Source organism: Phyllostomus hastatus, unplaced genomic scaffold (genome assembly GCF_019186645.2).
Source record: "Phyllostomus hastatus isolate PE091 unplaced genomic scaffold, TTU_PhHast_1.1 phas_contig_551, whole genome shotgun sequence".
Classification (NCBI taxonomy): domain Eukaryota; kingdom Metazoa; phylum Chordata; class Mammalia; order Chiroptera; family Phyllostomidae; genus Phyllostomus; species Phyllostomus hastatus.
Window position 1 is genome coordinate 446,951 of NW_025333909.1, and position 25,815 is coordinate 472,765.

Genomic DNA, 25,815 nt, shown 5'->3' on the forward strand with positions numbered 1-25,815 from the left:
CGCACCGAGGGGCGCGCTGCGCGTGCCTGGACACGGGGGGCGCGGTCCCTGCCATTAACTCCTTTTGTGCCAGAGATGGCTCAAGTCCTGGGGCATGGCCCAATTCTTCCCATGCTCAAGCACGCATCGCTCACGCAATCCCTCTTCCTCCCACATACCCGACTCAGATCACAAACAGGTGACCTTCCAGGGCAGCTATTCCAAACTTTACCTGCAAAGCTTGAAACCTTGAGACAAAGGGAGAAACTGAGGCAGTGCCTGCAGGAGTCCCCCTAGTTGTACTCCGCAAAGACACATGTCCACCTCACTCAGCATCCCTCCTTCCTCCTCAGCACCGCACTTCTCAAGTAGCACCAATGAGGGGCCACTTTGCCCTCATCCTCTCGTTCTTTCAAAGGTCAATAAGGTTCCTTTCTGCTGCTTCTGGTGGGGCACGTCAGCCTGTCAGCATGTACCCCCTCTAGACCCTGCTGTCTTTGTATCTTGTGTTCCTGTATGTGGTGCAAACCTGTCCAGTTTGCTTAGCAAGCACCCCCCCCACAGCCCCTCTGAGTGTCCCCTATCCCGGCCAAGCCTGTACCCCTGGAGCTCCTCAGAATGTTCAGCAGGAAAAAGCTTCGGTCGTGTTTGCCTTTGCCCTACCAGGGAGTTCCATTCCCTGAGCACACAACTTTTAGTCCCATACTTCGTAGACCTCAAAGACGGAGTTTATTTGTTTGTATTTTGTGACTTAGGTACGGATCGGTGCCCCTGGTTTTAGCAGCACACTCATCACTTCCCAGTGATAGGGTGCAAATATGTCCTGGACGTTACTCTGAAGTTGTCAAACCATCCTGTACGCCTGCCCATAGGGCGGGAGCTGGTCCACTTCCAGCCCTGGCCGGGCACACCGGAAGACTCCATGGTAGTAAACCAGGTGGCTACCCCGTTGAGCCTTAGGTCTCGGGCCTCGAACCTGCAGGCGAGGGGGCTGAGCGTGGTCCTGCACAGTACCAATTGTGACTCTGCAGCCAATTTTGAGTTACCTCTACTCTAAAATGGGAGCGACCGCTAACTACCCCGGGGAACTGCCAGGGTGAATCGAGTGAGGGAAAGCAGTTCCACCAACAGAGCAGAGAAAGAAAAGGGTGCTTCCTTTCGCCGGTCTCTTCCTCCTGGGACCACGCCAGCCTTCCTCCACCTATTGGATGTGGACACTTGCTAATGGAGGGCGGTTTTTCATCCCACCAATGTGACTCTCAGGGGGGGTCTCTGTCTAGGATACCACTTGGTACACGATGGGGATCACATGAGGTGGCCAAAAGGGTAGACGGTGTCTGCCATGTCCCCTCCCCACCCTGAAGCTTGTTTAAAGTGCAGCACGTGGGATGGGTGGAAGAAGAATCGGGTTCCATCGATCTTTCCCCTGCCTCGTTGGCCACTGCCCATTCCCAACGGAACATCCGCCGTGGAGACAAGTTGTCCAGAAGCCGCGTCATTTGGCTGAGAAGGTGAACTGCCCTTTTTCAGAGATGGCGGGCCCAGGGAGCAATCCCATTCGAACTGAGAAATTTAGGGGATGGCGGGTGAGCAGGGGAGAGGATCTGAACAGAATGAAGGCTCTGACTTGTCCGTCCTGCGTCCGGTACACTCCCAAAGGCCCGCCCTTTCCACACATGCAGAACTCACACGCGCCCTTTGCAAAGAAGCTCTGTGTATTGGGTGCAACAGCTCTGGGGTCTCTATATAAATAATATACAAAACCCAACAGCTCAATGGCTCACATTAACAAAAATACTAAAAACTTATTAAAAATGGAGCCTGAGGGAAGAGCCCCAACCACTACTGGTGCTAGCCCGGGAAGGGGATTAACAATTCAGAGAAAAGGGTGGGGTCACATCCAGTCACAAGCGGCTCCTCCAGGTGGCTCAGTAGCGTCCAAACATGTTGGTACTGGGCTGTGGCTGGGTATCTGTGAAAAACCAGAGAAGATTAGGGGTGGGAGGCCAAGCACAGCTGTGGGCAGGCACAGGGAGAGCTATTCAAGTGCCAAGGGATGCTTCTCCGCCCACAACCTGACCCGGAAGCAATTGCCTCAGTTACCTCCCCCCCCCCCGCCCCCATTTATTCCATGGGGCTGTCCTGGGAAAGAAGGCAGGCAGGCTTACTGGAGAGCTGTTGCTGGAGCTGCCGGACCAAAGCTGCAGTCTGTTGCTGTTGCTGGGTCTGCTGAAGGCCCTGGCGCTGGAACTGGGGTGGAAACGGGAAGTGGAAGACTGAACTCGAACCTTCTGCTTGGAACCTTTCACTTCCTTCTCTATCCTCCTCTCCCCATCCCTTTGTAGCGTGCCATGCCTTGCCTCCTACCTCTACCCCATGGCACGCTGTCCCCAACCTGGTTCACTGGCTGCCTGCCCGCCCAACCTGGGCGGCTGTCCCTGAGCCTGGGGCTGGACTCCAGCAGCTACCTGGGGCTGGGACTGGGGCTGGGGCTGGGGAGGAGCCGCCGCTTGCTGCTGCTGCTGCTGCTGTTGTTGCTGCTGCTGCTGGTGTGCTTGCTGTTGTTGCTGCTGCTGCTGCTGTTGCTGCTGCTGCTGTTGCTGTTGCTGCTGCTGTGAGAACATAGGAGCTACTTCTAAGGAGAGCAAGGCAGCTGAGCCCAGGCGTGGAGAGACGGGGATAGGGGAAAGAGGAGCAGGGAGGGAACTTTGGGTCCCCTGCCCTCCCTTCCTGAGGGGGCTGCAGAGAGAGACATCTAATCTAGGGTCTCCAGCAGATAACTCCCAACTGTCTCCCCCTAGGACCCCCAGAAAACAAAATGGGGGAGGAGGGTAAACTAACTTCCTAAGACCCCATTGTGCACCAGCCACTCTGCCATGCGCTTTCCGTGCACTGTCTCAGCTGGTCTCTATGTACAACCCAGAGGAGCCAGGGCCTCTCCTCCTCCTTGGGCTCCCAGGTCCCCAGTGAACTATGAACTCCCCGGGCCCTACCCGCAGGATCTGCTGCTGCTGCTGCTGCCGGATATGGTATTGCTGTTGTTGTTGCTGCTGCTGTTGCTGCTGCTGTTGCTGCTGCTGCTGTTGCTGCTGCTGTTGTTGCTGCTGCTGTTGTTGCTGCTGCTCAGGCAGGATGGCAGCCGATCGGACGGCAGCCTGGACGCCCTGAGCGCCCAGTGGTGTCAGAGTACCTATCATAGGTGTCTGCTGCAGTGCCTGGTGTGAAAACCTACGAAGAGACGTCCACACATCAAGGCCCGAGGTGGGCAGACAGGCAGAGAAGAAGCCCCACAGCCTGACCTGACACTTCAGGTTACTTCAGTCACTTCTCCTGACACTAACCAGAAGAGCCTTTTGGGTCCTGACAGCTTTCTAAGAAGGGGAATGAGGCGCAAAAACAATATCCCATCTCAGTGTCTCACAGCCTTCACAGTTAAGAATTTTTCAATTCTGCCCTGGCTGGTGTGACTCAGTGGATTGAGCGCCAGCCTGCAAACCAAAGGGTCACCGGTTCGATTCCCAGTCAGGGCACATGCCTGGGTTGGGGGCCAGGTCCCTGATAGGGGGCACGTGAGAGGCAACCACACATTGATGTTTCTCTCCCTCTCTTTCTCCCTCCCTTCCCCCCTCTAAAAAAATAATAAAATAAATAATCTTTTAAAAAAAAGAATTTTTTCAATTCTGTTTTTACTATTTTATTTTTCATAAAAATGAAAAAAAAAAGTCTCGGCACAAGTTTGGCATTTTGTTAACACACAGTGAGGTTTTCACTGTCAGTGGTGATCCCCAAGAACGTTCCAGGGGCTCCAAGACAACCGAGTTGTACTGCTCCTTCCCCGCCCTCACCCCAATCTGCACATCACCGCACCAGGCTACTGACCGGCCCCCGTCTCACGTTTCCTCGCACCTTCCCTATGCATCCTACCCATGCGTTCCATATTAATCTCTCAACACGCTCAACTCATTGTGTCCCTTTCTTGATCCAAAAAGCCTTTCTGGAACTGGACTGGGTCTCAGTACTGCACGAGCATTGAGGACCTTTTTCAACCTGCCCACTCCCAGTCTACTACCTTTACTACGTCCATGGCACCGCTTTTGCGTCCATCCAAGGTCTTCTCCTACGTGTCCTCCCAGCCGCTGTCTTCATTCCAGCCCCCATGTCTTTCCTCATGCTATGTCCTCTATCTGGACCCCCCTTCCTCCTCTCCACAACCCCGACTGCAGCTGTCCCTCCACTCGCGTTGGACCCCCTTCATGACACTTCCTCTGGGGACTCAGGCCCACGATGACAGGCACTACCCCGTTTCTCTGGATCCCCGCTTGATTTCACAGCACACAACCGCACACCTGATCCTGTTTCTCCTCAGAGCGTTCTCTAAATATTCTTCTGCGTAAGTCTCATGTCTCCAACTAGAGTGACAATTCTTTGTGGGGAAGAACTTCATAGTTCTTTTTTTAAAAATATCTTTCCTGCCTTGGCTGGTGTGGCTCAGTGGATTGAGTGCCGGCCTATGAATGAAAGGGTCGCCGATTTGATTCCCAGTCAGGGCATGTGCCTGGGTTGCAGGACAGGTCCCCGGTGGGGGGTGCTCGAGAGGCAACCACACATTGATGTTTCTCTCCCTCTCTTTCTCCTTCCCTGCCCTTCTCTTTAAAAATAAATAAAATCTTAAAAAAAAATAAAAATATCTTTCATCATCCCAACCAGTCCGAGCACACGGGTGACCACACGGTGAGCAGTTAACAGTAAGTAAGAGCCTCTGGCCCGCTCCCCCCCACCCCCCGGGTTCTCAATCCTAAGCTGCAGAGCCTCAAGACACGATTACAGTGACTTAACTAAGGTTTGACTACTGTTCAGCACAGAGGGTGAACATGTTCGTTGGTCTACTTCAGCATTAAGACTATTCCGATACCAGCTTGATGCCTCCTCATCATGCAGTGTACCTACGATCCCCAGATTTTCCCTTATCGTAGTCATATAAATGATCTCCTGTCTCTGGGCCTCAAAGAAATGTTGGGGACATAGGTATGAGACTGACTACTGGTCTCCAGGGTGCCTTCCCCGCTCTGGCATTTTGTGGCGATAGGCTACGTGACCAGAGAAGTGTTCTCGATGTCTCCGGGTCTGACTAGTCCCATCGTCTCCAGGCACAGGTTGTCCCAGGTCAAACGCGCCTCTGCACCTCAGTGTCTTTCCAGCCCCCCGCTCCCTCGGGTACCTTTGAGTGGAAGTCAGCCCATGTCCATAGGTCGGGGCCTGCTGGTGCACATAGCCACTGGGCCGCTGTTGCAGGTGGCGAGTGGGATCTACAAGAGTAGGATTGGTAGAAGGGTGGGTGCTCTGATAAGGCTGGCTGGAGTAGCTGGGGGGCACCATGGTACCTGCGGGGCCTGCGTGTTGCTGCAATCCCACATGAGAAACATAAGGAGTGTAGCCCTGGACGGGAGGAGGAGAGAGAAGTCAGGGCCAAGGGCGTGCAGAGCGCCTTGCCTCAAGCTCCCCAGCTCGCCCCGCCTTATGCCCTTACCTGGGAGGTCTGCAAACCGTAGGAGGAGCTCGGAGTCATCTGGTGGACAGATGACTGGCCCAACATCCCCTGACCTTGCTAAAAGGGAAAAAGGAGACAAACTCAAGCTCCCGAAACGCTTCCTGCCACGTCTCCTGTATGTCCCACTCTGCACGTCCTCGTGAAGATCCCAAGGGTCTCCTCAGTCCTGTGACCCTCAAATGCCCCTCTCCCTGGGGGCCCTCCCCACTGCCCCTCTCACTATCTTTGCCTGGAGCTGTTGGCGAAGGCGCTGTCCTTGGGGCACCGCAGGCTGCTGCTGTCGGTACACGGAGGTCTTGTAAGAGGAGGGTTCCAGCCCCATGACGCCAGTCATGGTTGCGGGCAGCACTCCAGGGTAGGCTGGTCGGGTCTGCAGCTTCTGCATTGGTAGCCGCACGGGGCGGTACGGGTCCACACGAGGGCCACCTGCAAAAGGGAGCAGGCTGAGCTCTGTAGACTCCTCGTCTCTCCGTCCCAGGGCTCAGTGTCCCGGTTACCCACACACAGCTCCTAGGAGGAGGGGCATCCTCCTTCAGGCAGGGGGAGCCTGGATCAGTTTCCCATTCCTGGGCCGGCACCAACCTGCAGGCAGTGGCTGGTTCTGGGTGTAGAGGCCTATGGGGCCCTGCCTGTAGCTAACGTGGGTTATGGAACCAGGGTTAGGGTGGTGCAGGAGGTCTGGCGGCACCGTCACGCCGTAGGGGCCGCTCCGCCCCGGGCCCATTCCATAGTCCTGTGTGAACAGCAGAGGAGAAAGGTGAGGGGTGGCGGTGACACAGGCTAGGAGGGGTCATGGGGAGCTGGTTCCACACGGTGAATTTTTAGAATTCCAGAGGCAACCCTGCCCCACGAGCCCCCAGCCCTCCCACAAACCAGGAACCGCACAGAATCCTGGGGAGAGGGAGGCTGTGGAAGAAGCGTCACGGGGGTGGCACCAACCTCTGTCTTGGTGGCCGGCTGGCTGCGTTTCTTGCCCTTGGTGGGTTTCTTCTTGCGTTCCTCAGTACTCGCTGGAGCAGCCCCAGGTTTGTCAGTTTTGGGGGGCTCTGGAGCCTTTTTCTCGGGCTCTAGCAGGGTGGGAGCAGGGGGCTCCTCGTCTTCCGGTGGCAGCGGCAGTGGCTCCAGGTAATAGGCCCGGGGCCTGGGCCGCAGGTGCGTGTGGTAGAGCAGCAAACGCTGCTGCTCCTCGCCCCGAGCCACACGCCGGTCCACCCGGACTGTTCCGAACCAGCCCCAAGACAGGGGCGCTGACGGCTTCAAGCCCTCAAAAAGATCCCAGGGAGAGATCTTTTGTTTGGTGGAAACCTGCAGACCCTGCTCCAGAAAAGGAGAAACAATGAGCAGCTGAGGGTGGGAACACAGAAGCCAGACCTTAAGGACTTGTACGAAAGGGGGAAACAGCTGCAGGCGTTCAAAGATAAACACAGAAAATCATGGGCAGATTCAGGGGAGACGGTCAGAGGAAGACACACACACACACACACACACACACACACACGTGCACACGGCGGAGAGAGAGTTAAGAGGAGACGGGGCAATGGGCGCGTGGAGCACAGACTGGCCAGGGAAAGAAATGAGAGTGTATGCACGGATGGGTCTGCCTTTGGATCTCAAAACCTGCATCCTCTTCTTCCTCTCCACCATACATAAGGATTATGGGTACTCAATAAATACTGCAACTGACAGAGAGAGGGAAAAGAGAAAACTGCAGAGAGGGCTGAGTGGAGCGAGGGAAATGCAGGCATGAAGGAGATACACGGGCTGTCAGCCAGACGGACGGGTGGGGTGCGGGCAGGGGTGAAGGAGGACCGGAGACAGGTGGGGCAGAGGACAGAAGAGGGCGGAGTGCTGAGAAATGGGTGGCACAGTAAAAGGTGGGTAGGAGTGGCGACTGGTGCATGGGGGTGAAGGGACAGACGGAGGAAAGAGGGTGAGACTCCCAAGACGGGGAGAAGACATGTAAGTAAAGTTAAGCAATGAATTCAACAGCCCAGAGGCGGCTCTCACCACACAGCCCCATGGATGCCCTAGCCTGGCAGCCCCTGTAGCTACAAGGTTAATGCAGGAAAGGTTCTGGTGCAAAGGGGCAAAAGGCGGGGGGTGGGAGTTGGGAGGCAGGGGTAGGGGCAGAAAGACAATGGAACGTGCCTCCTTCTTGAAGATGGAATCAAAGCCGGCAATCTTGTTGCCCTTGGTGTCAATAAGGGAGCCCTGTGGCTCACAGGTGATGACGTCTCGGGTCTGCTTGGGCAGTGGCAGCAGCTGGCGAACCTTTTCCAGACTGTCTGACTGGCGCTCCCCCAACTCTTTCTGCAGGCACAGTAAGACGGAACAAGAGTTCTAAATACAGAAACAGGCTGGTGTGGCTCAGTGGACTGAGCACCAGCCTGCAAACCAAAAGGTCACTGGTTCAATTCCCAGTCACGCCACTGCCCAGGTTGTGGGCCAGGTCCCTTTCCCTCTCTCTAAAAAGAAATAAAAAAAAAATCTTTAAAAATAAAAAAAGTGCCCTGGCTGGTGTGACTCGGTGGTTGAGTGCCAACCTTCGAATCAAAGGATCGCCGTTTCAATTCCCAGTTGGGGCACATGCCTGGGTTGCGGGCCAGATCCCCAGTAGGGGGTGCGTGAGAGGCAACCACACATTGATGTTTCTCTCCCTCCCTTTCCCTCTCGAAAAAAATAAATAAAAACGTTTACAAAAATGTTTAAATGTTACAAAAAAAAAAGAATAAAAAATTACAAGGAAAGAATACAGAATCAGGGGGATGGAACACTCAGTCCATCTTTGCTGTACGAATAACAAAGAAAGAACAACCTTGAAAGGGAAGGGCGGGGACTCTGGCCCAGGCCCAGAGGCTGGACAGCCACCACAAGGTCAGGGGACAGGAAGCTGAGAAGATTGCAGTTGCCCAAGCCCCGGCCTTGCCTCCTCTGCTCACCTGCAGCTTCTTCACCAGGTTCATGTAGGCACGTTTGTTTTCCTCCATGCTGCCTTGGGAGATGCTGGACATGTCCGCAGCCAGGGTCCCGTTGATGAGCACGCTCAGCATGTCCAACACAGTAGTGAAGAGCTCGCTATGACAGGAAGCCAGGGAGAACACCAGAGAAGAAAGAAGTGAAGGCAAAGGCCTCAGGGTTGGACAGGAGCAGAGAGCGGTGCTTAGGATGTCATTACCCCGAGGGCATTGAAACCGGGTGGGGAACCCGAGGCCCCTGAGTGGGCAGCATGGGCTACGCTGACCAAAGTGGGTCATGCACCTGGTGCGGAGGGAGGGGCGGGCGCTCTGGGGCACAAAAGTACAGGGAGGGGTGGGGTGCTTTTACTTGTTGGACTGCATGTCGACAGTGCCACTGATGATGATTTCCAGGAGGAGCACTGCCCACTCCGTGGTCTGCTGGGTGCTGCGCTGCACCGTGTCGAACATGCCGCCCACCTGCCAGGACCACAGCAGGTCAGTCAGATGGCTCGGGGTGAAGCACAGCATTTCAGGAAAACAGATCACAACCTGGGTTGCGTGGACTAGGGACATCTGAGGTCAGCGTTCCAGTTGTACCTATGGCTTGCTACCTGATCTCGGGCCAATGACTGAATCGCTGGCATCTCTGGGCCTCGGTTTCCATACTTATTAAATGACAAGAGTTAGCCTTGGCTGGTGTGGCTCAGTGGACTGGGTGCCAGCCTGCAAACTGAAAGGTCACCAGTTCGATCCCCAGTCCGGGTGCATGCCTGGGTTGCGGGCCAGATCCCCAGCTGGGGGTGTGCAAGAGGCAAGTGATCAATGTTTCTCTCACACATCAATGTTTCTCTCCCTCTCTTCCCTTCTCTCTAAAGGTAAGTAAATAAAATCTTAGAAAAAAAAATGACAGGAGTTGGACTGAAGCATGTCCAGGATGCCATCCAACATTCCCAAGTGAGTTTCTAGGTCTTCTAGGGCCTGGCCAGAATGTAGGATAGCTGAGGCAGGCACCCCCCAGGATCTAGTCTCCTTCCCACGTTCAGGCCCTGCACCCTTTAGGAGAGCTGGGCGAATGCTCAAAGACCCAGAACAGCCGGGGCCCTCCACCCACACTCTTGCCCTCCCTGGGCTGGGGCTACTTCTCCACGGTTCTAGCCCCACCCCCTTCCTTCCTCTTCCTTCTTCCTAGCTGCCCCTCTCACCAGGTTGAGCCGCAGTTTCAGGGCCTCATGCATTAGCTGCTTTGGTTTGCAATCATCTAAGTACTGGTCATCTCGCCAATTGTTCACAATCTAAGACAAAGATGAATTTAACACACAGCTCAGCGATCTCCTGTTTCCATTCCAAAGCACCCTCGGTGTTCACGTCTTGGGTGCATCCTTGTCTGCCCTCCCGCCTGGCCGCATGCCCCAGAGACCTATACCTGGTTCACCTGGCTGTAGAGGGAGGTAAGGAGTCCCTCACGCTGCTCATCCTGCCCTTTGAGACACGTCAGCACCAGCGATAAGAAGGGCTGCTGGCTCAACAGGGACATGCTAGAGATGAGAGGAAAAGAGAGAAAGAACAGGACTGTAGGTTAGGGACTGGGCAGCTTCCAACCTCATTCCCCCAAGCCCTAGACCCTATTATGTTAAGATCTAGCAGCTTGCTGAATGATGCCCACTGGTCCACGGATTTTCCACTTTTCCATGGGTTTTATCCTCACCCCCCTGCCCCAACTTCTCCTCTTCGCTGGGCTGCCTCCTCTCCTTTCTACCCTGTGATCCTGCCCCATCCCAGCTGCTGTACCTCTTCTGCTTCTGGCGATCGCGTTCTTTGCGGGAAGAGGAACCCAGGTGCTGGCCCTTCTCCAGTTCTTCCCCAGCGGCCTTTAACACGTGCCCCTGGACTGAGGTGGGCAGTTTAGCAATAAGGGGGGCCACCAGCCAGACACCAGAGCGCTCTATGGAACTGGAGGACAGATGGAGTCCACAGGGTTACAGAGGAGCCAGGCGAGCTTGGTAGATTGCAGCCTCTCCTTTCCGGATGGGCATGCCTGGCATCTACCTCCACATGGCTGAAACCAATGACACTGCCAGCAGGGAAACTCCTAAGGGGACGGGCGCTAACACATGTCTACCCAACCTGAGCACGGGCTTGGCCTTGTTACTGCTGGGCATGTTGCTTGCGGTGTTTCCAGAAGACGACCCTGTCTCCGCTGACTGTTGAAAAACCTCGATCGTGGCCTTGGCAATGTTCTCTAAGAGGGAGTTCATCTCCTGGGGGGGAAGGCAAGGCACAGGGTGCTAAGTGGGTAGCTGAGGGTGAAGGAGAACGGAGGGTGGCAGAGCTGGGCGATGAGGGCAGATGAAGGCATCTGTGGAGGCTAATGGGAGCGTAGGGACAGCGCTCTGCTGGGAGTCACGCCCCTCCCATCCCTCCCGATCTTTCCAGTTTCCCATTGTGTTCTCCGTGACATACCTCCTCCCAGTTGCGGCCCTCAGAAACAGCCTCCACAGCCAGCGCCCCGCCAACGTCCCCCACAGCTCAGAGCCTCCCTCCCCAGCTCCCATATCATCAGCTCCACACCTCGGCCATCCTTCCATCCCCCCCTTATCTCAAGAACTGCAGGGTAGGACCTAGGTTCTTGCACGGTGGCCCACCTCCCTGCCGCAGGGAGCTGGAAGTGAGCAGGGGAGAGAGGGCGGGGGCACCACTCACGTTGTTGGGGGTCTGCTTGATCATGAGCTGCAGCTCCAAGGAAGACTGGCGCATGGTCCACTGGTCCAAGTTCTGGGACAGAGACCCCACCCCCAAGCTGGTCATCTTTGTGTCCCCCACAGCCACTCAGCCAGCACCCTGAGGCGAGTTCCTGATCGCTCACGTCCTTGACTCACATACTGAGAGGGAGCTCTGTGGCCCCAGCTTGAGGAAAGAGTACACCTAAATAATTCAAAAATGGCTGGGGAAACACCTAACCTCTTTTTAAAAGTGGTTCAGGAAAACTTGCCCGTCGTGACCCAGGGTCTGGTTCCAGGGCCTCGTGTTCCTTAGCACGAGGAAGTTCTACTGAACACTTCACCTAAATCCTCGGGGTTAAAGTGGAAGCCTGCTTCCCCCTTTCAGATCAGCTGCTCAGACTCCTTTTGAGACCCCAAGGCTACTATTAGCTAATCTGTCTATGGCATTATCTTGTTATCTCCTTGGGGCTGAAGAAACCTCCTTCCTTTAGCGCCTCCTCCATGCCTTTATTTTTCCACTCTGTAGTCATCCGCGTGCTGAAGGTGCTGAGTGTTCAGGGTACAGGCAGACCCTGGGGTCAGAGACTGACTCTCAGCTGACTAGCCGTGTGACCTTAGGCAAGTTACTCAACCTCCTCAGGCCTCAGTTTCCTCACGAGTTGACCAGAGACACTCCCTGTAAGAGGGACACGCAGACCTATTTCACAGGGCCATAGAGACTAAGCGAGACAAGATACAGAGCGCTGAGTGCAGTACCCGGCGGGCGGCAGACAGTCCAGTGTGGTAGCTAGTGAGTAGCATCACCATTCATTACCGAGCCACAGCCAAAATGCCAAACGTCCGAGGCCAAACACGAGGCCCCCCAGATGCTGTGCCTCCCCTGGTTAAGCTAGAGTCCCACTCCGTCCAGACAGCCGAACCCTGACCCAACAGTTTCGCTCGAGTCTGGATCCTTTCAACTTGATTTCGAAACAGATGCTGGAGCTGTTCCTGTCGCCTACATCCCTGTCTGTCTTCCTGCTTAACTCCTGTCTCTGTTTTCGCTCGAGGGTGCCATGCTTTGGGCTCCACGGCTCCCTCCAAGACCCCCACCACCTGGGCCTACCTGGAGAATACGCTTAATGCGCTGCCGCTGCGGGTTCTCGCCGTCCTCGTTGTCCAGCAGTCGGTGCGGGTAGCAGATGAGCTGCATGAGGCGCTGGGCCTGGGCACTGCTCAGCACTGGGTCTTGGAGGTCATTGCTGTCCTCACACAGCGATTTAAGGCAACGTTCTCCTACCCATTCCTAAAGAAGCTCGTCATCAGGGGACTGGGGCGACCAGTGCGGGCAGCGGGGTCAGGGATAAGGGGGATCGTGAGGGCCACGACGTCTAGTAGAGAGGTGGCGTGCTCGTGGCTGCGGACGGGCCCACATGACACAGAGGCATTGAAGAGGCGTGGGGGAAGGTGAGACTGACCTGTTGGCAGATGCTGCGCAGCACGTACTTGGCATAGACATCCAGACTGGCTGTCTCCACAGAGATGTTGCGGCCACCCTGCCTCCGACCGCCACTGCCCCCTCCTCCCTCCTCCTCTGGAAGTTCTTCTGTCCCTCCTGTCACAGTGAAGCCTGAACCCTTCAGTTCCGCATCCCCTGTGGTCCACAGGCAGGAGATAGGGAGGGCGAAGTGAGATCCGAACCCTGTGTGGAGACCCACCCGGGACCCGCAGAGGCAGCAACTCCCCAAATCCGCCCCTATGGGCCAGAAATACACTGCCCTCCCTCCTCTCCTCCCTAAAGGTCAGGGAGACCACCTTCAGGAGGGAGAAAGAGTGTCCTTTGTAGTTTAGCTGGCACTCCACCCGATACACACTTCTGGCACCACTCCCTTCCTACCCCCATACCAAGTACAAACACAGCCTTGAGAACAGCAAACACAGCTCCATCCACGATGCGGTTCTGGGAGGCAGCCAGCAGGTGGCGGTCACAGGAGGAGCGGATTCCTACAGTCGGCTTGTCTGGGGAGGGAGCTAAAGTCAGGGGAAGCAAAAGTAGAAACGGTGGTGGGGGTGTAGCCACGCTTTGGCCTGCTGCTGGCTCAGACGGGGAGCACTCACTTCCATCGGACTGGCAGGGATTGAGCTGAGGTGTCTTGAAAAGGTGGAGGAGTATGCGGCAGGTGAGGCGGGCCCCTGGCTCAGAGTCCTGTTCACTGCAAGCTAGGGAGAAGGGAGACAACGGGATGAAGGCGGATCCTATGTGGCTTTGCGGAGGTGGGCAGCGAAAGGGGAGAGGAGGTAGGGCAAAAAGAGAGCAAACAAGATAATGCTGCAGGACACATGGAGCGGCTACATGTTTGCTGTGGAAGGAGCATTCCTCGAAGGGCCACAAAACGGACAGATAAGCGCTGCAAATGCGGGGTTATGAAGTGGCTCCCCCACCCGCCCGAGGCACACCACAGGACCACAAGGGAGTGCTACACTGAGCACACAGCGTGCAGCCAGAGTGCACACCGGAATTTGGGGTCCTAGCCATTCCAGGGGTTCTGCACTGGTACTTTACCGGCATTAAGGAGCGAAGGGATGGCAGCACAGCGAATCAGATCCTCTAGGAGCAAACACTGCCGAGCAATGAGGATTGCGACGAAAGTAGCCAGGGAGTCGTGAAAAGACAGGTCACTGACCTGGGGGCAAAAGCGCACAGATCACACACCACTCAGGGTGGAGAGAGGGTGTCCATGCAGAACTCAGAACAGTATGCCTGTGCTCCACAAAACTCTAGCCCAGTGCTGCCATGATTACTGAGGCCAGACGCCGCCCCGGTCACCCGGCCCAGGCCCCGGCAGGCCCCGCCCAAGCCTCACGTCCACATTGCAGAGGAGGTCGTTGAAGCCACATGTGCCGTTGTTAGAGGAGCAGCACAAGGCCTTGAGCACTCCCAGCCATTCCGCGCTCAGCGACTTGCAATAGCCGGTCAGCTCCGCACACAGGATGGCAATGTCATTCACCCTGGGGAGAAGTACACATGCCCTCAGGAAAAGCCTTGTCCCACCAGACCTCAGACTCATTCACCTTTCCTCTCCACCCCGGCAATAACCAAGGTTGCAGTACCTCCCGGGCATCTCACCCCTCCCAATATGGGGCCGGAGCACAGTGCCCACTCCTCACTCAGTACGCCCCATACCTATCGGGATCATGGTGCCCCACACAGACGTGCATAAGGGCATTGCAGACAAAGCTGTAGCGGTTAGCGGGGTTCTCACTAAGACTCTTGCCTAGCCCCGTGTAGGTGAAGGTGTGCGCGGCAGGGTTCTCCAGAGTGTCAATCATGAACTCGGGTGCCCAGCGCATGTTGGATTCCGATGGCTCCACGTTGCAGTAGATGGTGTTCTTCACCTTGGAGCAGAAGTCGCTGCAGGGGGAGGGGAGAGGAGATACTAGTGTTGGAGGTCTGGTGAGGTACGGGGATGATCAGCAGGGGGGAGAAAAGAACAAAAGGAGAAACTGAGGGACCGGGGAACCTCGGGACAAGAAAACAAGAGATGGGACTAAGCAGACCAAGCCAAAAGGGAACCCGGGGCCTGGGGCGGGGGCAGGCTCGGGGGCCTATGGAGGCAGAGAGGAAGAGCATGGGCCCCACAGAAATGGGCTGGAGCTAACTAAGGCCAACGAGGAAGCAGGCCCACTCTCAGGAACCAAGAACATGTGGAGGACAAAGCCCCCAGACAGCCCCGCGGAGGCAGCGGGGTCCCCGGCTGTGCTCTGCTCCTGAAGGGGGCGACAATGGGAAGGAGACAGGATGAGGCCCCACTCTCGATCCCTCCCCTGCCACCTCTCTTACCTGAACAGTTCCCCAAACTTGGTCTTTAAATGGCTACAGGAGGTGTACAGATCATAGAGATAAGCAAGGATACAGCGTTCTGCAGAGGAGCCATCTGACCGGTTCATCCCGTGTTTCACTACACCACACAGCCTGCCAGGAGAAAGCCAGGTCAGGAGGGTTCGCGGAGAGCACGTGGGGCCTGGGGCACAGAGGCCCCCCGACACGTGTTCAAGTCTCTTGGCAACACTCTCCCCACTCCACCTGAACGGCATGCCCGTGCCCACCGTGAGGGCCCCGCATGTGCTTCACGACCACTTCCACCGGCATCCACTGGAGCCCCTCGTGTTCCAGTGATTCCGAAGCCTTGCTTACCCCTCAAAGACCTGTGCCATTTGGTCCTGGTTGAGGATGAGGCAGGCGTGATAGTGCCGCAGGACAGCCACGATGCACAGGCACAGGCTGGTGGTGTAGCTGCCCACTAGGTCAGAGGACTTGAGAAGCAACTCGGCCTCGACGACGCTCAGCTCATTCAGTAGCTGGCAGAGAGAGAGAGAGAGAGAGGGGGGTGAGCGATGAGCACGTGTTATACAGAACCCCGCTTCCTTGGAAGAAACTGGCAAAGCCAGGCCCCGGCCCCGCCCTGCCGGAGCCATCTCGGTCTACACAAGCCCTGTTCCCATATGCCACTGACCTTTATTCTATTAACTACGTCATCCACATCAAAGACCTAGTCAGTCTCCAGGATACAATTCTATGAACTCCACGCTGGGAGGACAGTGTGTGCCCGATGCTCTAATCTGTGTCTCGGGCCTCCCCAGGGAACATCTGAGTCTCTGTTCCTGCTGTCTTAGCTCGTGTTCCACTCCCCACGCCTCACCCCGTGCTAGTCTTTCTGCCCCACCCCCTGCCCACGGTGCTACTCTTTCTGCCCCTCCAAAGAGCCCGGGACTCCTCCTTGAGCCTCTACTATCCTCGTGACCCTACACAGCACAAACTCCTTCCTCCACCCCGATCTCACCAACTGCCCCACCTGAATGGCAAAGTCGATGAGGCCACTGATGCTGAGCGAATATTCCATGAGGTCGAAGATGAACTGCACGTGCTGCACCAGAGGCAAATGGTATGACATGCCAAGGGCAAAGCTCGTGATCTGCTCCAGAACATTCCGGGAGACCTGATAAGGGCAGTGGGAGTGAGAAGGGAGCGCAGAGACAGGAAGAGGCGTGGGGGCAGGCAGGAAAGGAGGGCAGTGGGAAGGGATGAGACCCAGAGGCTTAACGGAAAGAAGAGGGCAGGAGGTCAGAATGTGGGAAGGGGGCTGGAGTTAGGCCCGCACCTGAGCTGTGACCTGGTGTTGGTCATAATGTGAAAGGTGCTGGAACTTAGCAAAGATGTCTTCAGCAGTGGGGAAGGCTTCAGGCCGGCTGCGTCTCCGCTTCTGCCCATCCTCCCCACCTGAGGGGACAGTCGCAAGGGACCAGTCAGGGCAGGGAAGATCAACTAGTTGACAGGGGTGGGGTGGGGAATGGAGAAAGGGCTATGGGTAGGGGAGGGTGGATGGGAGGAGAGGGGAAGGAAGGGAGGGACGAGGGAAGATGGGAAGGGAGGGCCAAGGAACCGGTGGGGGAGGGATGAAGGGGACAGTGAAGTGAAGGTTTTGAGGACCACAGACTATGTGGACCTTAGAGGAATACACACGGGGAGGTGCTAGGTGGAGGGAGGGAGGGGAGGGGAGGGTGGACATATGGGGCTTACTGTGAGGTACCTAAGAATGTCAGGTCTCCAGGATTCAGAGGCACAATAGGAGCAAGCTGGTCTGCAGAGGAGGGGAATGAGGGGGGAAGTTTCAAAAGGACTAGAGCTCTCAGGAGACTCCAAGAGACAGGACATCGGGGCGTGACTGGGAATGCCCTACGCTGGGGGAGGGAACACTGACTAGGGCGCTCTTTGGGGGAGATCTGGTTAAGGAGCCTCAAACCCACCAGTTTCTGCTGTCCCCTTGCGGTTCAGAACCTTCAGGATATCCTTGGTAATTTTCTTGATGGCATGGCGGGCATCATCTCGCTGCTTTCCCACCCCAAACAGTACGACCAACCGCTGGTTGCACTCATGGCTGCATGACTCCTCCTGCATCCCAGCAGCACCGTCAGACTCCAGCACGGGAGCTCTTTCCCTCCTCTTAAAAGCATGCGCCACGCCCCTCAGCAGCCCAGCGCTCAAGCCCTTCCTTCCCAGCACGCTGCACCCTCGAGAATGGCTCCAACCCCTCCGCCGGTCCTGGGACAGGAGACCTGGGCTCAAAACAGATGGTCACAAGGAATTTGGGGGAAAGAGTACCTGGGGGATCGGAAAGTGTGTGGCATACTGCACGTGCCGCGGCTGGTCGTAAAGAACCCCTAGAGTCCCTTCTATCTTCTCCTTGGGTGGTGGCTTCACCTCCTTCTCAACATCTGCCTTCTCGGGGGACGGACTGCCCTTCCCCTCGCAGGGCATCGTAGGGGAGAACAACTAAGAGGAAGGCCAAAGGGCAGAGCATTTAGAGCACAGGTGGCAAACACAAGGCCTGCGGGCCTTCCGTTGTTTTACCCAGCCGGCACCTTGTTTCTACCCTGCGGCAACACTGAGCTCTTTGCCCCTAGTTAAGGAGTACCTTTGTTCAGTCCTAAAATGACATTTGGCCTTTTGAAGGCAACCCCCAGGCTGATGTGGGCCCTGGTGAAAGTGAGCTTGACACCCCTGGTTTAGAGGAACAAAGGAAATGAAGAGGCAGAAAACAGTTCCCACAAGAGGCATCATGGGAAGCCCTCGGGAGCTGTGTGATCACACACAGGGCTCTGACTTACTGAGAAATCGGGCTTCTCCATATCCTCAAAGAGCACACTGGAACTAGGGTCGATGTCCATAGACTCCGAGAGCCCCGGATCCTGAGGGCACAGAACATAAGCGGACTTGTTTTAGCCCCACGGAGCTGCTCACCACCACCTAGGAAGGTTGACAGGGGAGCTGGAGAGAGGAGACCACAGCGGGCGGCGCGCCGGACCTGGATTCAAGCCTTGACTAGTCATTCAACCACCATGGGCCTCAGGTGCCTTCAGCTGTACAATGGGGCTAAGCTCAGCTCACCGGCAGTTGTGAGGATCCAATGAAAGAGAAGGACGCGCGAGTGCCTTGTACACCACGAAGCGCTCGGCAGGTACGGCCCTCAGTATTGGGTAAAGGACTCTCAAGAGGACTCTGCGGGCCGGGGAAGATGGCAACACGGGAAGAAACCACCCAGGGCCAGGAGGAGCTCGCTCACCTCCAGCTTGCTGCTGCTGCTGCCCTCAGTCTCCTTGCGCTCCGGGTCGTCAGCAGGGTCATCAAAGGGAGACGGAGGCCGGGGACCAGGGGCTCCAAAGGCAAGGTCCCCTCGGGAGATGAGGGTACAAGTATACATGTTGTGGGAAAAAACATCGTGGCGAATCAGTTCACAGAACAGCAGTACCAAGTTAAAGAATTCCACCCGCTCGCTCTCGCTGCGGGGGTCCGCTGGAAGGGAGGGAACGAGAGAAGACGAGTTAGGAGAAGCACGGCGAGAGATGCACAGGAAGAGAAAGTGCCACACCTCAGGCATGCTCCCCCTGGAGTACCCAAAGTGGGTAACGAGAAAAACGATGAGAAACAGAACAGACACACACTGCCGAGGGAGGAAGCGTGCTCGGTCACCCCGTCTCCGGCCCCACACACCGCCTCGGGAAGGAGTACAGCATCTCTGCCCCTAAGTATACCTAACAAGGGTTTCAATCGTTCCTTCTGGGTTTTGTTCTTCTCTTTATTTCTCTACTCTGTTAAACTGTAAGACGATCAAAGACTACAATTGCATCCAAAAGTGATTCAGCATAGAGCCCGAGCCACACAAATATACTAGAAGGCCCCTCAATAACGCTTTCTGATGGCAGTAATGGGTAACTGAGTCCAGGCCAAGGCAAGCAGAGGGTGGCGGGGGTCCGTACTCAGCATGGGGGCCTGTGTGTCCAGAAACTGCAGGAGGACATCCTGGAAAATGGGAGCGCTGGGAGCGGACAGGGAGCCAGAAGCGATGGAACCTTTCTCGTCCGCGGCTTCTGATTCTCCACAGCGCTGTAGGATGACAGAACACACCGCGGGCCTGCTTGTCCACCTGCTGCTTGGCCCCTTTCTCTCTGCATAATCCCGAAACTACCACCTCTTTTGTCTGCGCCCCAAGCTTTGTCATTCCCTTCCCGCTTTGACCTCTCTTTTTCTTGACTGCCTCCCAGCCGACACCTTGCTGGCTTCTGGAACTCCGACATCAACCCACTCTCCTGTCTGCTTTTGCCTTATGTCTTCCACTTTCCCCGTAGGGTGCTCCCTACCACTTCTCCATTCTCACAACTTCAACTTTGCTCCCACTACCAGCTCTCCCTGTCTCCAAGCCCAGCGGCCACGGCCCCCCGCTGGCCAATCACATTCTCTTCTCTCCCTCACCTCAGCTTCGATCTCTGCCTGCCTCTTCTCCAGGAGCTTGGCTACCACCATAGCACGGTGCCAACCAGAACGCTTGCAACTGACAGCCCATTCGCACAGTAGTGATACCACAGCATCATCATCTGAGGAGATCTGGAGACCGAAGGAAGACAGGAGTGAGCAAGGTAGGGCTGAGCACAAAGAACTCAGTTCCAGTTTTTTAAAGACTGGGCCCCATCCTATGCCCTGGCTGGTGTGCTTCAGTGGATTGAGCATCAGCCTGCGAACCAAAAGGTCATGGGATCGACTCCTGGGTTGGGGCACATGCCTGGGTTGTGGGCCAGGTCCCCATTTGGGGTGTGTGAGAGGCGGTAGATCAATGTTTCTCTCGCACATCGAGGTTTCCCTCCCTCCCTCCCTCCCCTCTCTCTAAAAATAAATTCTTTAAAAAAAAGAAAAAAGACCGGGCCCCATTTTAAAACATCCCAGGACCAGTAAGATCATCTCTTCGGACATCCCGCAGCTTTCATGCCTCCCCACGCCTTCCCCTCATACACTGTTGCTCTTGCAATGCCGCTTGCCCATCTGGTTCCCCTTCTTGCTTACCTCGTGCCCATCCTTGCTAGGCCCCAATCCAAAGATGCGGTTACAGAGGGAGTCAAGAGAGTTGCTAAAGTCAGAGCGGTCAAAACTATGGCTGTCCAGCACTTCCAAAGTATGGAGCACCCGTCCAATGGTGAAGCCTACACAGGAGAAGTGGCAAAGGGGATTTACCTGCCTGTGCAGTCCGACTCACAGACCTCTCGTCCCTACCAACCCCATCCTTTTCCGAAACACCTTTCTCACTACCCGTTGTCTGGCACCTACCTGCCGTAGCTTCCTGGCATTTATCAAAAGACCAGCGAACCTCAACTGCCTGTCCGCGCTCCTTGATCTGCTGTTCGATCTCCCGCAGCTTTGCACGGACCTGCAATATCAACGAGGAAGGATTTAAGGGTGTACCAAGGCATAATACAAATGAGCCGGGCCCCCAGCCTAAAAGCACACTGCTGGACTCCCAAGTCACAATTTCTGAAAGAGTGTTTGGGCCTCACCTCCCGGTCTGGGGGTACTAGGCGATGGGTCCCGACTTACCTGCTGAGTGAAGGCACTGTTGCCCTCTGGCATGGGCAGGTTGGAGGGGGCAATAGGCAGGTGGTCAAGAGGTGAGCCAGTCTTAATTCGACTGTCAGTCAGTGAGTAGTGCCAAACCAGGGCACTAGGACAACACAGCAGGATGGTCTGCCGGACAAGAACCGCTGCGTCAGACTCAGTTACCGCGCCAACCTCTCTGGAACCCCATTGTAAGACCCCACCCTTAGAGTTCCGACGCAAAGTTCTAAGTCCCCGGGGTGGCATCACTCGCTCCCTGACCCCTTCCCTCATCCCCTCTCCAAAAAGCCTCTGGGAATCCTATTTAGCCCCGGAAGAGAACTAAGTAACTCAAAGGGAACTAACAGCCCATGCATGAGAAGCAATAATCTCCAAGCAAGTACTTGGTGCCAACTTCCACCTCCAATTTCCAATGATACCCATTCTCCAGGACAGGCACCCCACTCCTCTCAGGATGCCTCTTAACACTTCCTTGGGGCCACCTGGTACCTACCTGAAGGATACAGCTGAGGCCAAAAACAAGGGGCCGGTGCTGAGGGCACATGAGCAAGTCACTAAAGGGTGTAGAGGGTGTATTGCTAGTGGGGGGCTGGGGAGCAGGGGTGGTGGGCAGGGTGCTCGTCGACTGGGCGGATATAACGTGAGCCGAGTGGCTGCTCATGCCGTCCAGCTGCAGGGCCAGTCTCCGGGTGCAGAAGTAGGCAAGGCGGCGGGAGAGGTATGCAGACTGAACGAATTCCCCGGAGTACTGTGAAGACACGGCGAGCGAATCCCTCGGTTCTCTCCAAGGGACGCTGCTGCCACATCGTATTCTTCCGCCAACCCTCCCTAGACCCCCTCCCCGCAATCCTAGGCCTTACTCGAAGCAGCAGGGGCAGCAGTAGTTTAAGCAGTTCATCCTCTCCAGGGCGGATTTTCTCAAAACACTCAAGTACCCAGGTCAGGAACTCGTGTCTGTCCAGCATTCCATCCTATGGGCACCGGGGGTGGGGAAAGGATTCGTTTAGCCCAGGGGCTGGTAGAGATGAGGCAGAGAAAACCCATGAGAGGTTGAGGAGAACCGCAACTGGGGCAAAGGGGCAGACAGATCACATCCTCCACCGGCAGAGTGCAAGTGCAAGATCAGGCTCCATCCCGCGCCCCGCACGACATGCCCTACCTGAAACATGAACATGGCCAGCTTCTCGTTGTAGTCCCACTGCCGTATTGCCACCTCTACATCATGGGGCAAGGGCCCTATAGTGGAACCGCAGCCCCCACTCCCTGCGGGCCCTGGTCGGTAGTACTCAGCCATCTTTTGCAGCTGCTCCCACAAGTACTTGGTGATGATTTGAGTCCACTCTAAGGGAAAGACGGGGAGAGGGCTCTGTGACACTGTCCCTCTGCTTAGAACACCTTCCGTTCCCCACCCTGGCCTAGCCCCGCTCCCCACCCCACTCCACTCCAATCACCACACGGCAGTCCCCCCTTATGCATGGCTTTGCTTTCTGCCTTTTCGGTTACCCACAGTCAAACGAGGCCTGAAAATAAGTGTGTTTCCCCAACCATCCACATCATCTGTTCCTGACATCCGACCATCGACACGGTCACTCATGACTCCATGACCCAGGATCGCCCAAAGCAGATGATCCTCCGTCTGACATATTGTCAGAAGGTTAGCAGTGGCCTAGTACTATGTCACAATGCCTGCGTCATTCACCTCACTGCGTCTCATCACTCAGGCATTTTATCATCGCACATCAAGAAGGGTGGGTACAACACAAGATATTCTGAGACAGAGACCACGTGCACAAAACGTTTGTTACAGTATATTGTCCTAATTGTTCTGTTTTCAGTTACTGTCGTTAATCTCTTACTGTGCCTAACTTATAAACTTTATCATAGATATGTATGTATAGGAAAAAAAACACAGTATACATTGGGTTTGTTACTCTCTGCGGTTTCAGGAATCCACTGAGGGGTCTGACCAGTGTGGCTCAGTTGGTTGGGCACCACCCCACAAAGCAAAAGGTTGCTGGTTTGATTCCCAATCCGGGCACAAGCCCAGGTGTGGGTTCGGTCCCCAGTTGGGGCACATACGAGAGGCTGTTTCTTTCTCACATTGATGTTTCTCTTCCTCTTTGTCCCTCCCTTCCCTCTCTCTAAAAAATAAATAAAATCTTTACAAAACAGAAAGAATCCACTGAGGGTCTTGGATCGTATCCCCCTCGGATAAGGGGGGAGGGCTACTATACTTCTAAACCCTATTCGTCCTCTTTGGCTCATGTCAACTGTTCTCCAAAGAAAGCGCCGTTTCTGTCCACTCAAGTCTCAAAGAAGTCTCTGCCTCCTCTTTTGACACTTACTACTTTCTATACGCAATTCTGTGATTCGTACGCATGCCTTGGCATCCCTAGTAGACTGTAAGCACCCTAAGGGCAGGGATGAGGGACGGGTCCTCTTTAGAGCCCAGTACACGCACACAGTAGACACTCCAGCTAATGGCTGCTTACTAAATTGAGAGAATACAAATAGAAGCAGAAGGAAGGAGTGCCGATAAAGAGAATAATTCCAAGGGTCTATTGCTCCTTGAAGCGATCAGTGGTGGGACGGACCGGTGGTGTTGGGAGTTACTCACCCATGAAGGGGTCAATGACATGTCTCTTCTTAACCTTGGTCTCAGTGATTGCTGCATAGTAGGCACAGGTCATCTTAATGAGCCAGGCAGCCCGCATCACAGGCACTGTGTATTTGGCTAAGTACCCAAACACTTCTTCCTTCTTACTGAAAATGGGGACCTGGATGGAGATCACAAACAGTGAGACCTCTATTGCCACTGCAATCTGTCAGCCATGTAGCTTAATCTGGGAACAGGAGGGCACCTGGTACCCATGCTTCCCACCTTGGCCTGAGGAACAAGAAACAGTATCTCACCTTCTTGGCTAGTTGTGTGAGTGGCTTGGTGCCAGCCAGGTCAGTGAACCAGGTGTTAATGGCACTCTGGGATCGTGCAGTCACCAGCCAAAAGTTGTCCTTCTGGTTCACTTGGGGCTTCCTGCGACCAGTGTCAGGGAGGGTATTACAACGTAACTTCTCTGCAATAATGCTGCTGAAGTTGGAACTGATCTGAGGGAAGAAAACTACACCTCAGGGTGGGAAGGAAGGGCAGAAAGAGGTGGTCGTGCCTTTGATGGGCAACTGCCAATGTGGTAGCATTAGTTTATGAAGGAAAACTCAGCCACTGAGATCGTCCCTTTAAGTCTTCCCAACCCACGGCCTTTGCTCCTTCTCAGATTCTTCCAGCCTTTTCCTTCAGCCTGGCAGGGTTTTCTCACCTTGGCAGGATTGAAGTTGACATTCTTGGCACTGCCATGTTCATCCCCAGAGACAGCAGGCTGGTTATTGAAACCTTGTTTTACATTCAAGGCCGTCAGTTCGTCCTGAGGCAGGAAAGCAACATTTTAGCGTGGTTTTTTTTCCCCCAGCGGGGTAGTGGTGGTGGGAGAGGAGGGCAGGAGAAAAGGAGGGAAGGGGGGGGGGTGGACAAGGTGGGAGGACGACTCTGAGTAGCATAGATTGTTATTTCGCGCGAGGCCCTGATATTCATGTAGACCCTCAGCCCCCAGGCACTCAGGTTCCCCATCACCCAGAGCTCGCCCAACAGCGCTCTTTGCCTACAAGCTTCCTTCACACAACTTTCTGAGGGGTGTGTGTGCAGAGGGGGGCGCCTCCTGAGTGACCCCTTCGTCGTCCTGTAGTCACACCCAAAAACCGCCCCCACCCCCCACTCGGGTGCCCTCCAGGTTCCACTGTCCTGCACCCACTTTACTCTTTCCCCTTTCGGGACTTTCGCTCGCCCCACACCGCTCCGCCTCCCCTTCCCCAAACCGTCGGGGATTCCACCCGTACCGACCGTTGGTCCGTGGCCCCGCGAGAACCCCGGCTTGGGAACGTACCTCCTTCTGTTTGGGATCTTGAGGGTACACATCGGGAGGCCCCAGCCGCGGCCGCTTCAGAGGCCGGTGTTCGTAGCTCAAGATCCCGAAGGCCGCCATCTTGCCCAGCCCGGACCGCCGGAGGCCCGAGCTGGGCCGGCTCCGCGGGAGGGGAAGCCGCCAGGGGGGCGGCGGTGGCGAGCGCGGCGGCCGAGAGACAACAGGGGGCACGTTAGAAACTCTCGATCATTGCCGGAAACTACCGAGGGTAACCGAGGGACGCCGGAAACCGGCGGACAATACGGACCTCCGCGGGGCGGGGCCAGGCCGGCGTGGGGCGGAGCTTCGCGCGCCGGAGCTTTTCGGCCGCAGATCGATTTCACACGGCCGGCGGCTGCGGACGGTCCCGAAGCCGCGCGGTGGGCGGGGATGGGAACCTGCGAGGCGGGAGGAGGCGGCCGCGCTGCCGAGCTGGGACCTGTGCTGGCTGCCGGGCGCCTCGCTCAGTTCTGGGCCTAGAATGGGGGCTCCATAGTATTAGTTTCCGCATCGGAAAAATGGGTGTACTTATACAGCCTTCAAAGGATCGTTGTGACGTTTAGAGCCCGTGTATACTGACAAAGCACTCATGAAATCCCGAAAGGCTAAATCGAATCCCTCAAGGTCTTTATGGTCTAGCACTGAGATTCTTTCTTTTAAATTGATTTCTGAGCGAAGACGGGAGAGGGAGAGAGAAAGGGAGAGAGAGAAAGGGAGAGGGAGAGAAAGAGAACGCTAGTTGTTGTCTCACTTATCCGTACATTAATAGGTTGATTTTTGTATGTGCCCTGACCGGGATCGAACTCAGGTTTATGGGGATGATGCTTAACCAACTGAGCTACCCCGCCAGGGCCTGGCACTGAGATTCTTAACTTTTTCTGATTCACAAGATGAGATGCGGATGGAAGCTGTGGCCCTTCTCCCAAAAAAAGGAACGTAGAGACACACAAAATGTTGTGGTTCTTTACAGGAAGATTCTTTTTTTTTTAAGATTTTATTTATTTATTTTTAAAGAGGGAAGAGAGAGAGAGAGAGAGAGAGAGAGAGAGAGAGAGAAACATCAATGTGCGGTTGCTGGGGGCCGTGGCCTGAACCCAGGCATGTGCCCTGACTGGGAATCAAACCTGCGATGCTTTGGTTCGCAGCCTGCGCTTGATCCACTGAGCTATGCCAGCCAGGGCCCAGGAAGATTCTTAACACCCCCTGGAGCTCATCCATGCATCCCCTAATTTCCAGGAAT

The 25,815-nt window shown here is 55.6% G+C and overlaps 1 protein-coding gene across 1 annotated transcript; it reads right to left on the reverse strand.

The window, feature by feature from the left end:
• Positions 1-1,676: 1,676 nt before the first annotated feature.
• On the reverse strand, positions 1,677-24,845 carry MED12 (mediator complex subunit 12). Its single transcript, XM_045847381.1, has 45 exons — positions 24,558-24,845; positions 23,937-24,041; positions 23,536-23,727; positions 23,240-23,399; positions 21,782-21,963; positions 21,483-21,593; positions 21,116-21,370; positions 20,605-20,751; positions 20,338-20,437; positions 20,077-20,213; positions 19,492-19,623; positions 18,999-19,125; positions 18,305-18,534; positions 17,850-17,930; positions 17,344-17,514; positions 16,989-17,133; positions 16,772-16,822; positions 16,343-16,461; positions 16,037-16,180; positions 15,379-15,542; positions 15,025-15,156; positions 14,368-14,595; positions 14,048-14,192; positions 13,747-13,867; positions 13,302-13,403; positions 13,089-13,202; positions 12,662-12,837; positions 12,310-12,489; positions 11,185-11,256; positions 10,609-10,742; positions 10,273-10,434; positions 9,908-10,019; positions 9,687-9,776; positions 8,852-8,961; positions 8,467-8,602; positions 7,676-7,837; positions 6,467-6,841; positions 6,110-6,260; positions 5,757-5,953; positions 5,507-5,584; positions 5,198-5,415; positions 2,973-3,207; positions 2,448-2,588; positions 2,148-2,229; positions 1,677-1,951 (listed from the first exon to the last, which is right to left on the reverse strand). Exons 1-45 carry the CDS (start codon positions 24,654-24,656, stop codon positions 1,908-1,910), a joined length of 6,549 nt encoding a protein of 2,182 aa, XP_045703337.1. The 5' UTR covers positions 24,657-24,845; the 3' UTR covers positions 1,677-1,907.
• Positions 24,846-25,815: the final 970 nt, after the last annotated feature.

What these genes read in the sequence shown, in the direction of transcription:
- MED12 (XM_045847381.1), bottom strand. Translation starts at nt 24,656, where the DNA reads ATGGCGGCCTTCGGGATCTTGAGCTACGAACACCGGCCTCTGAAGCGG. An exon ending in AGCCGGCCACCAAGACAGAG is followed by an intron (nt 6,261 to 6,466) that starts GTTGGTGCCACC and finishes CTGTTCACACAG; the next exon opens with GACTATGGAATGGGCCCGGG. An exon ending in ACGGTTTGCAGACCTCCCAG is followed by an intron (nt 5,416 to 5,506) that starts GTAAGGGCATAA and finishes CCTCCCGTCCAG; the next exon opens with GGCTACACTCCTTATGTTTC.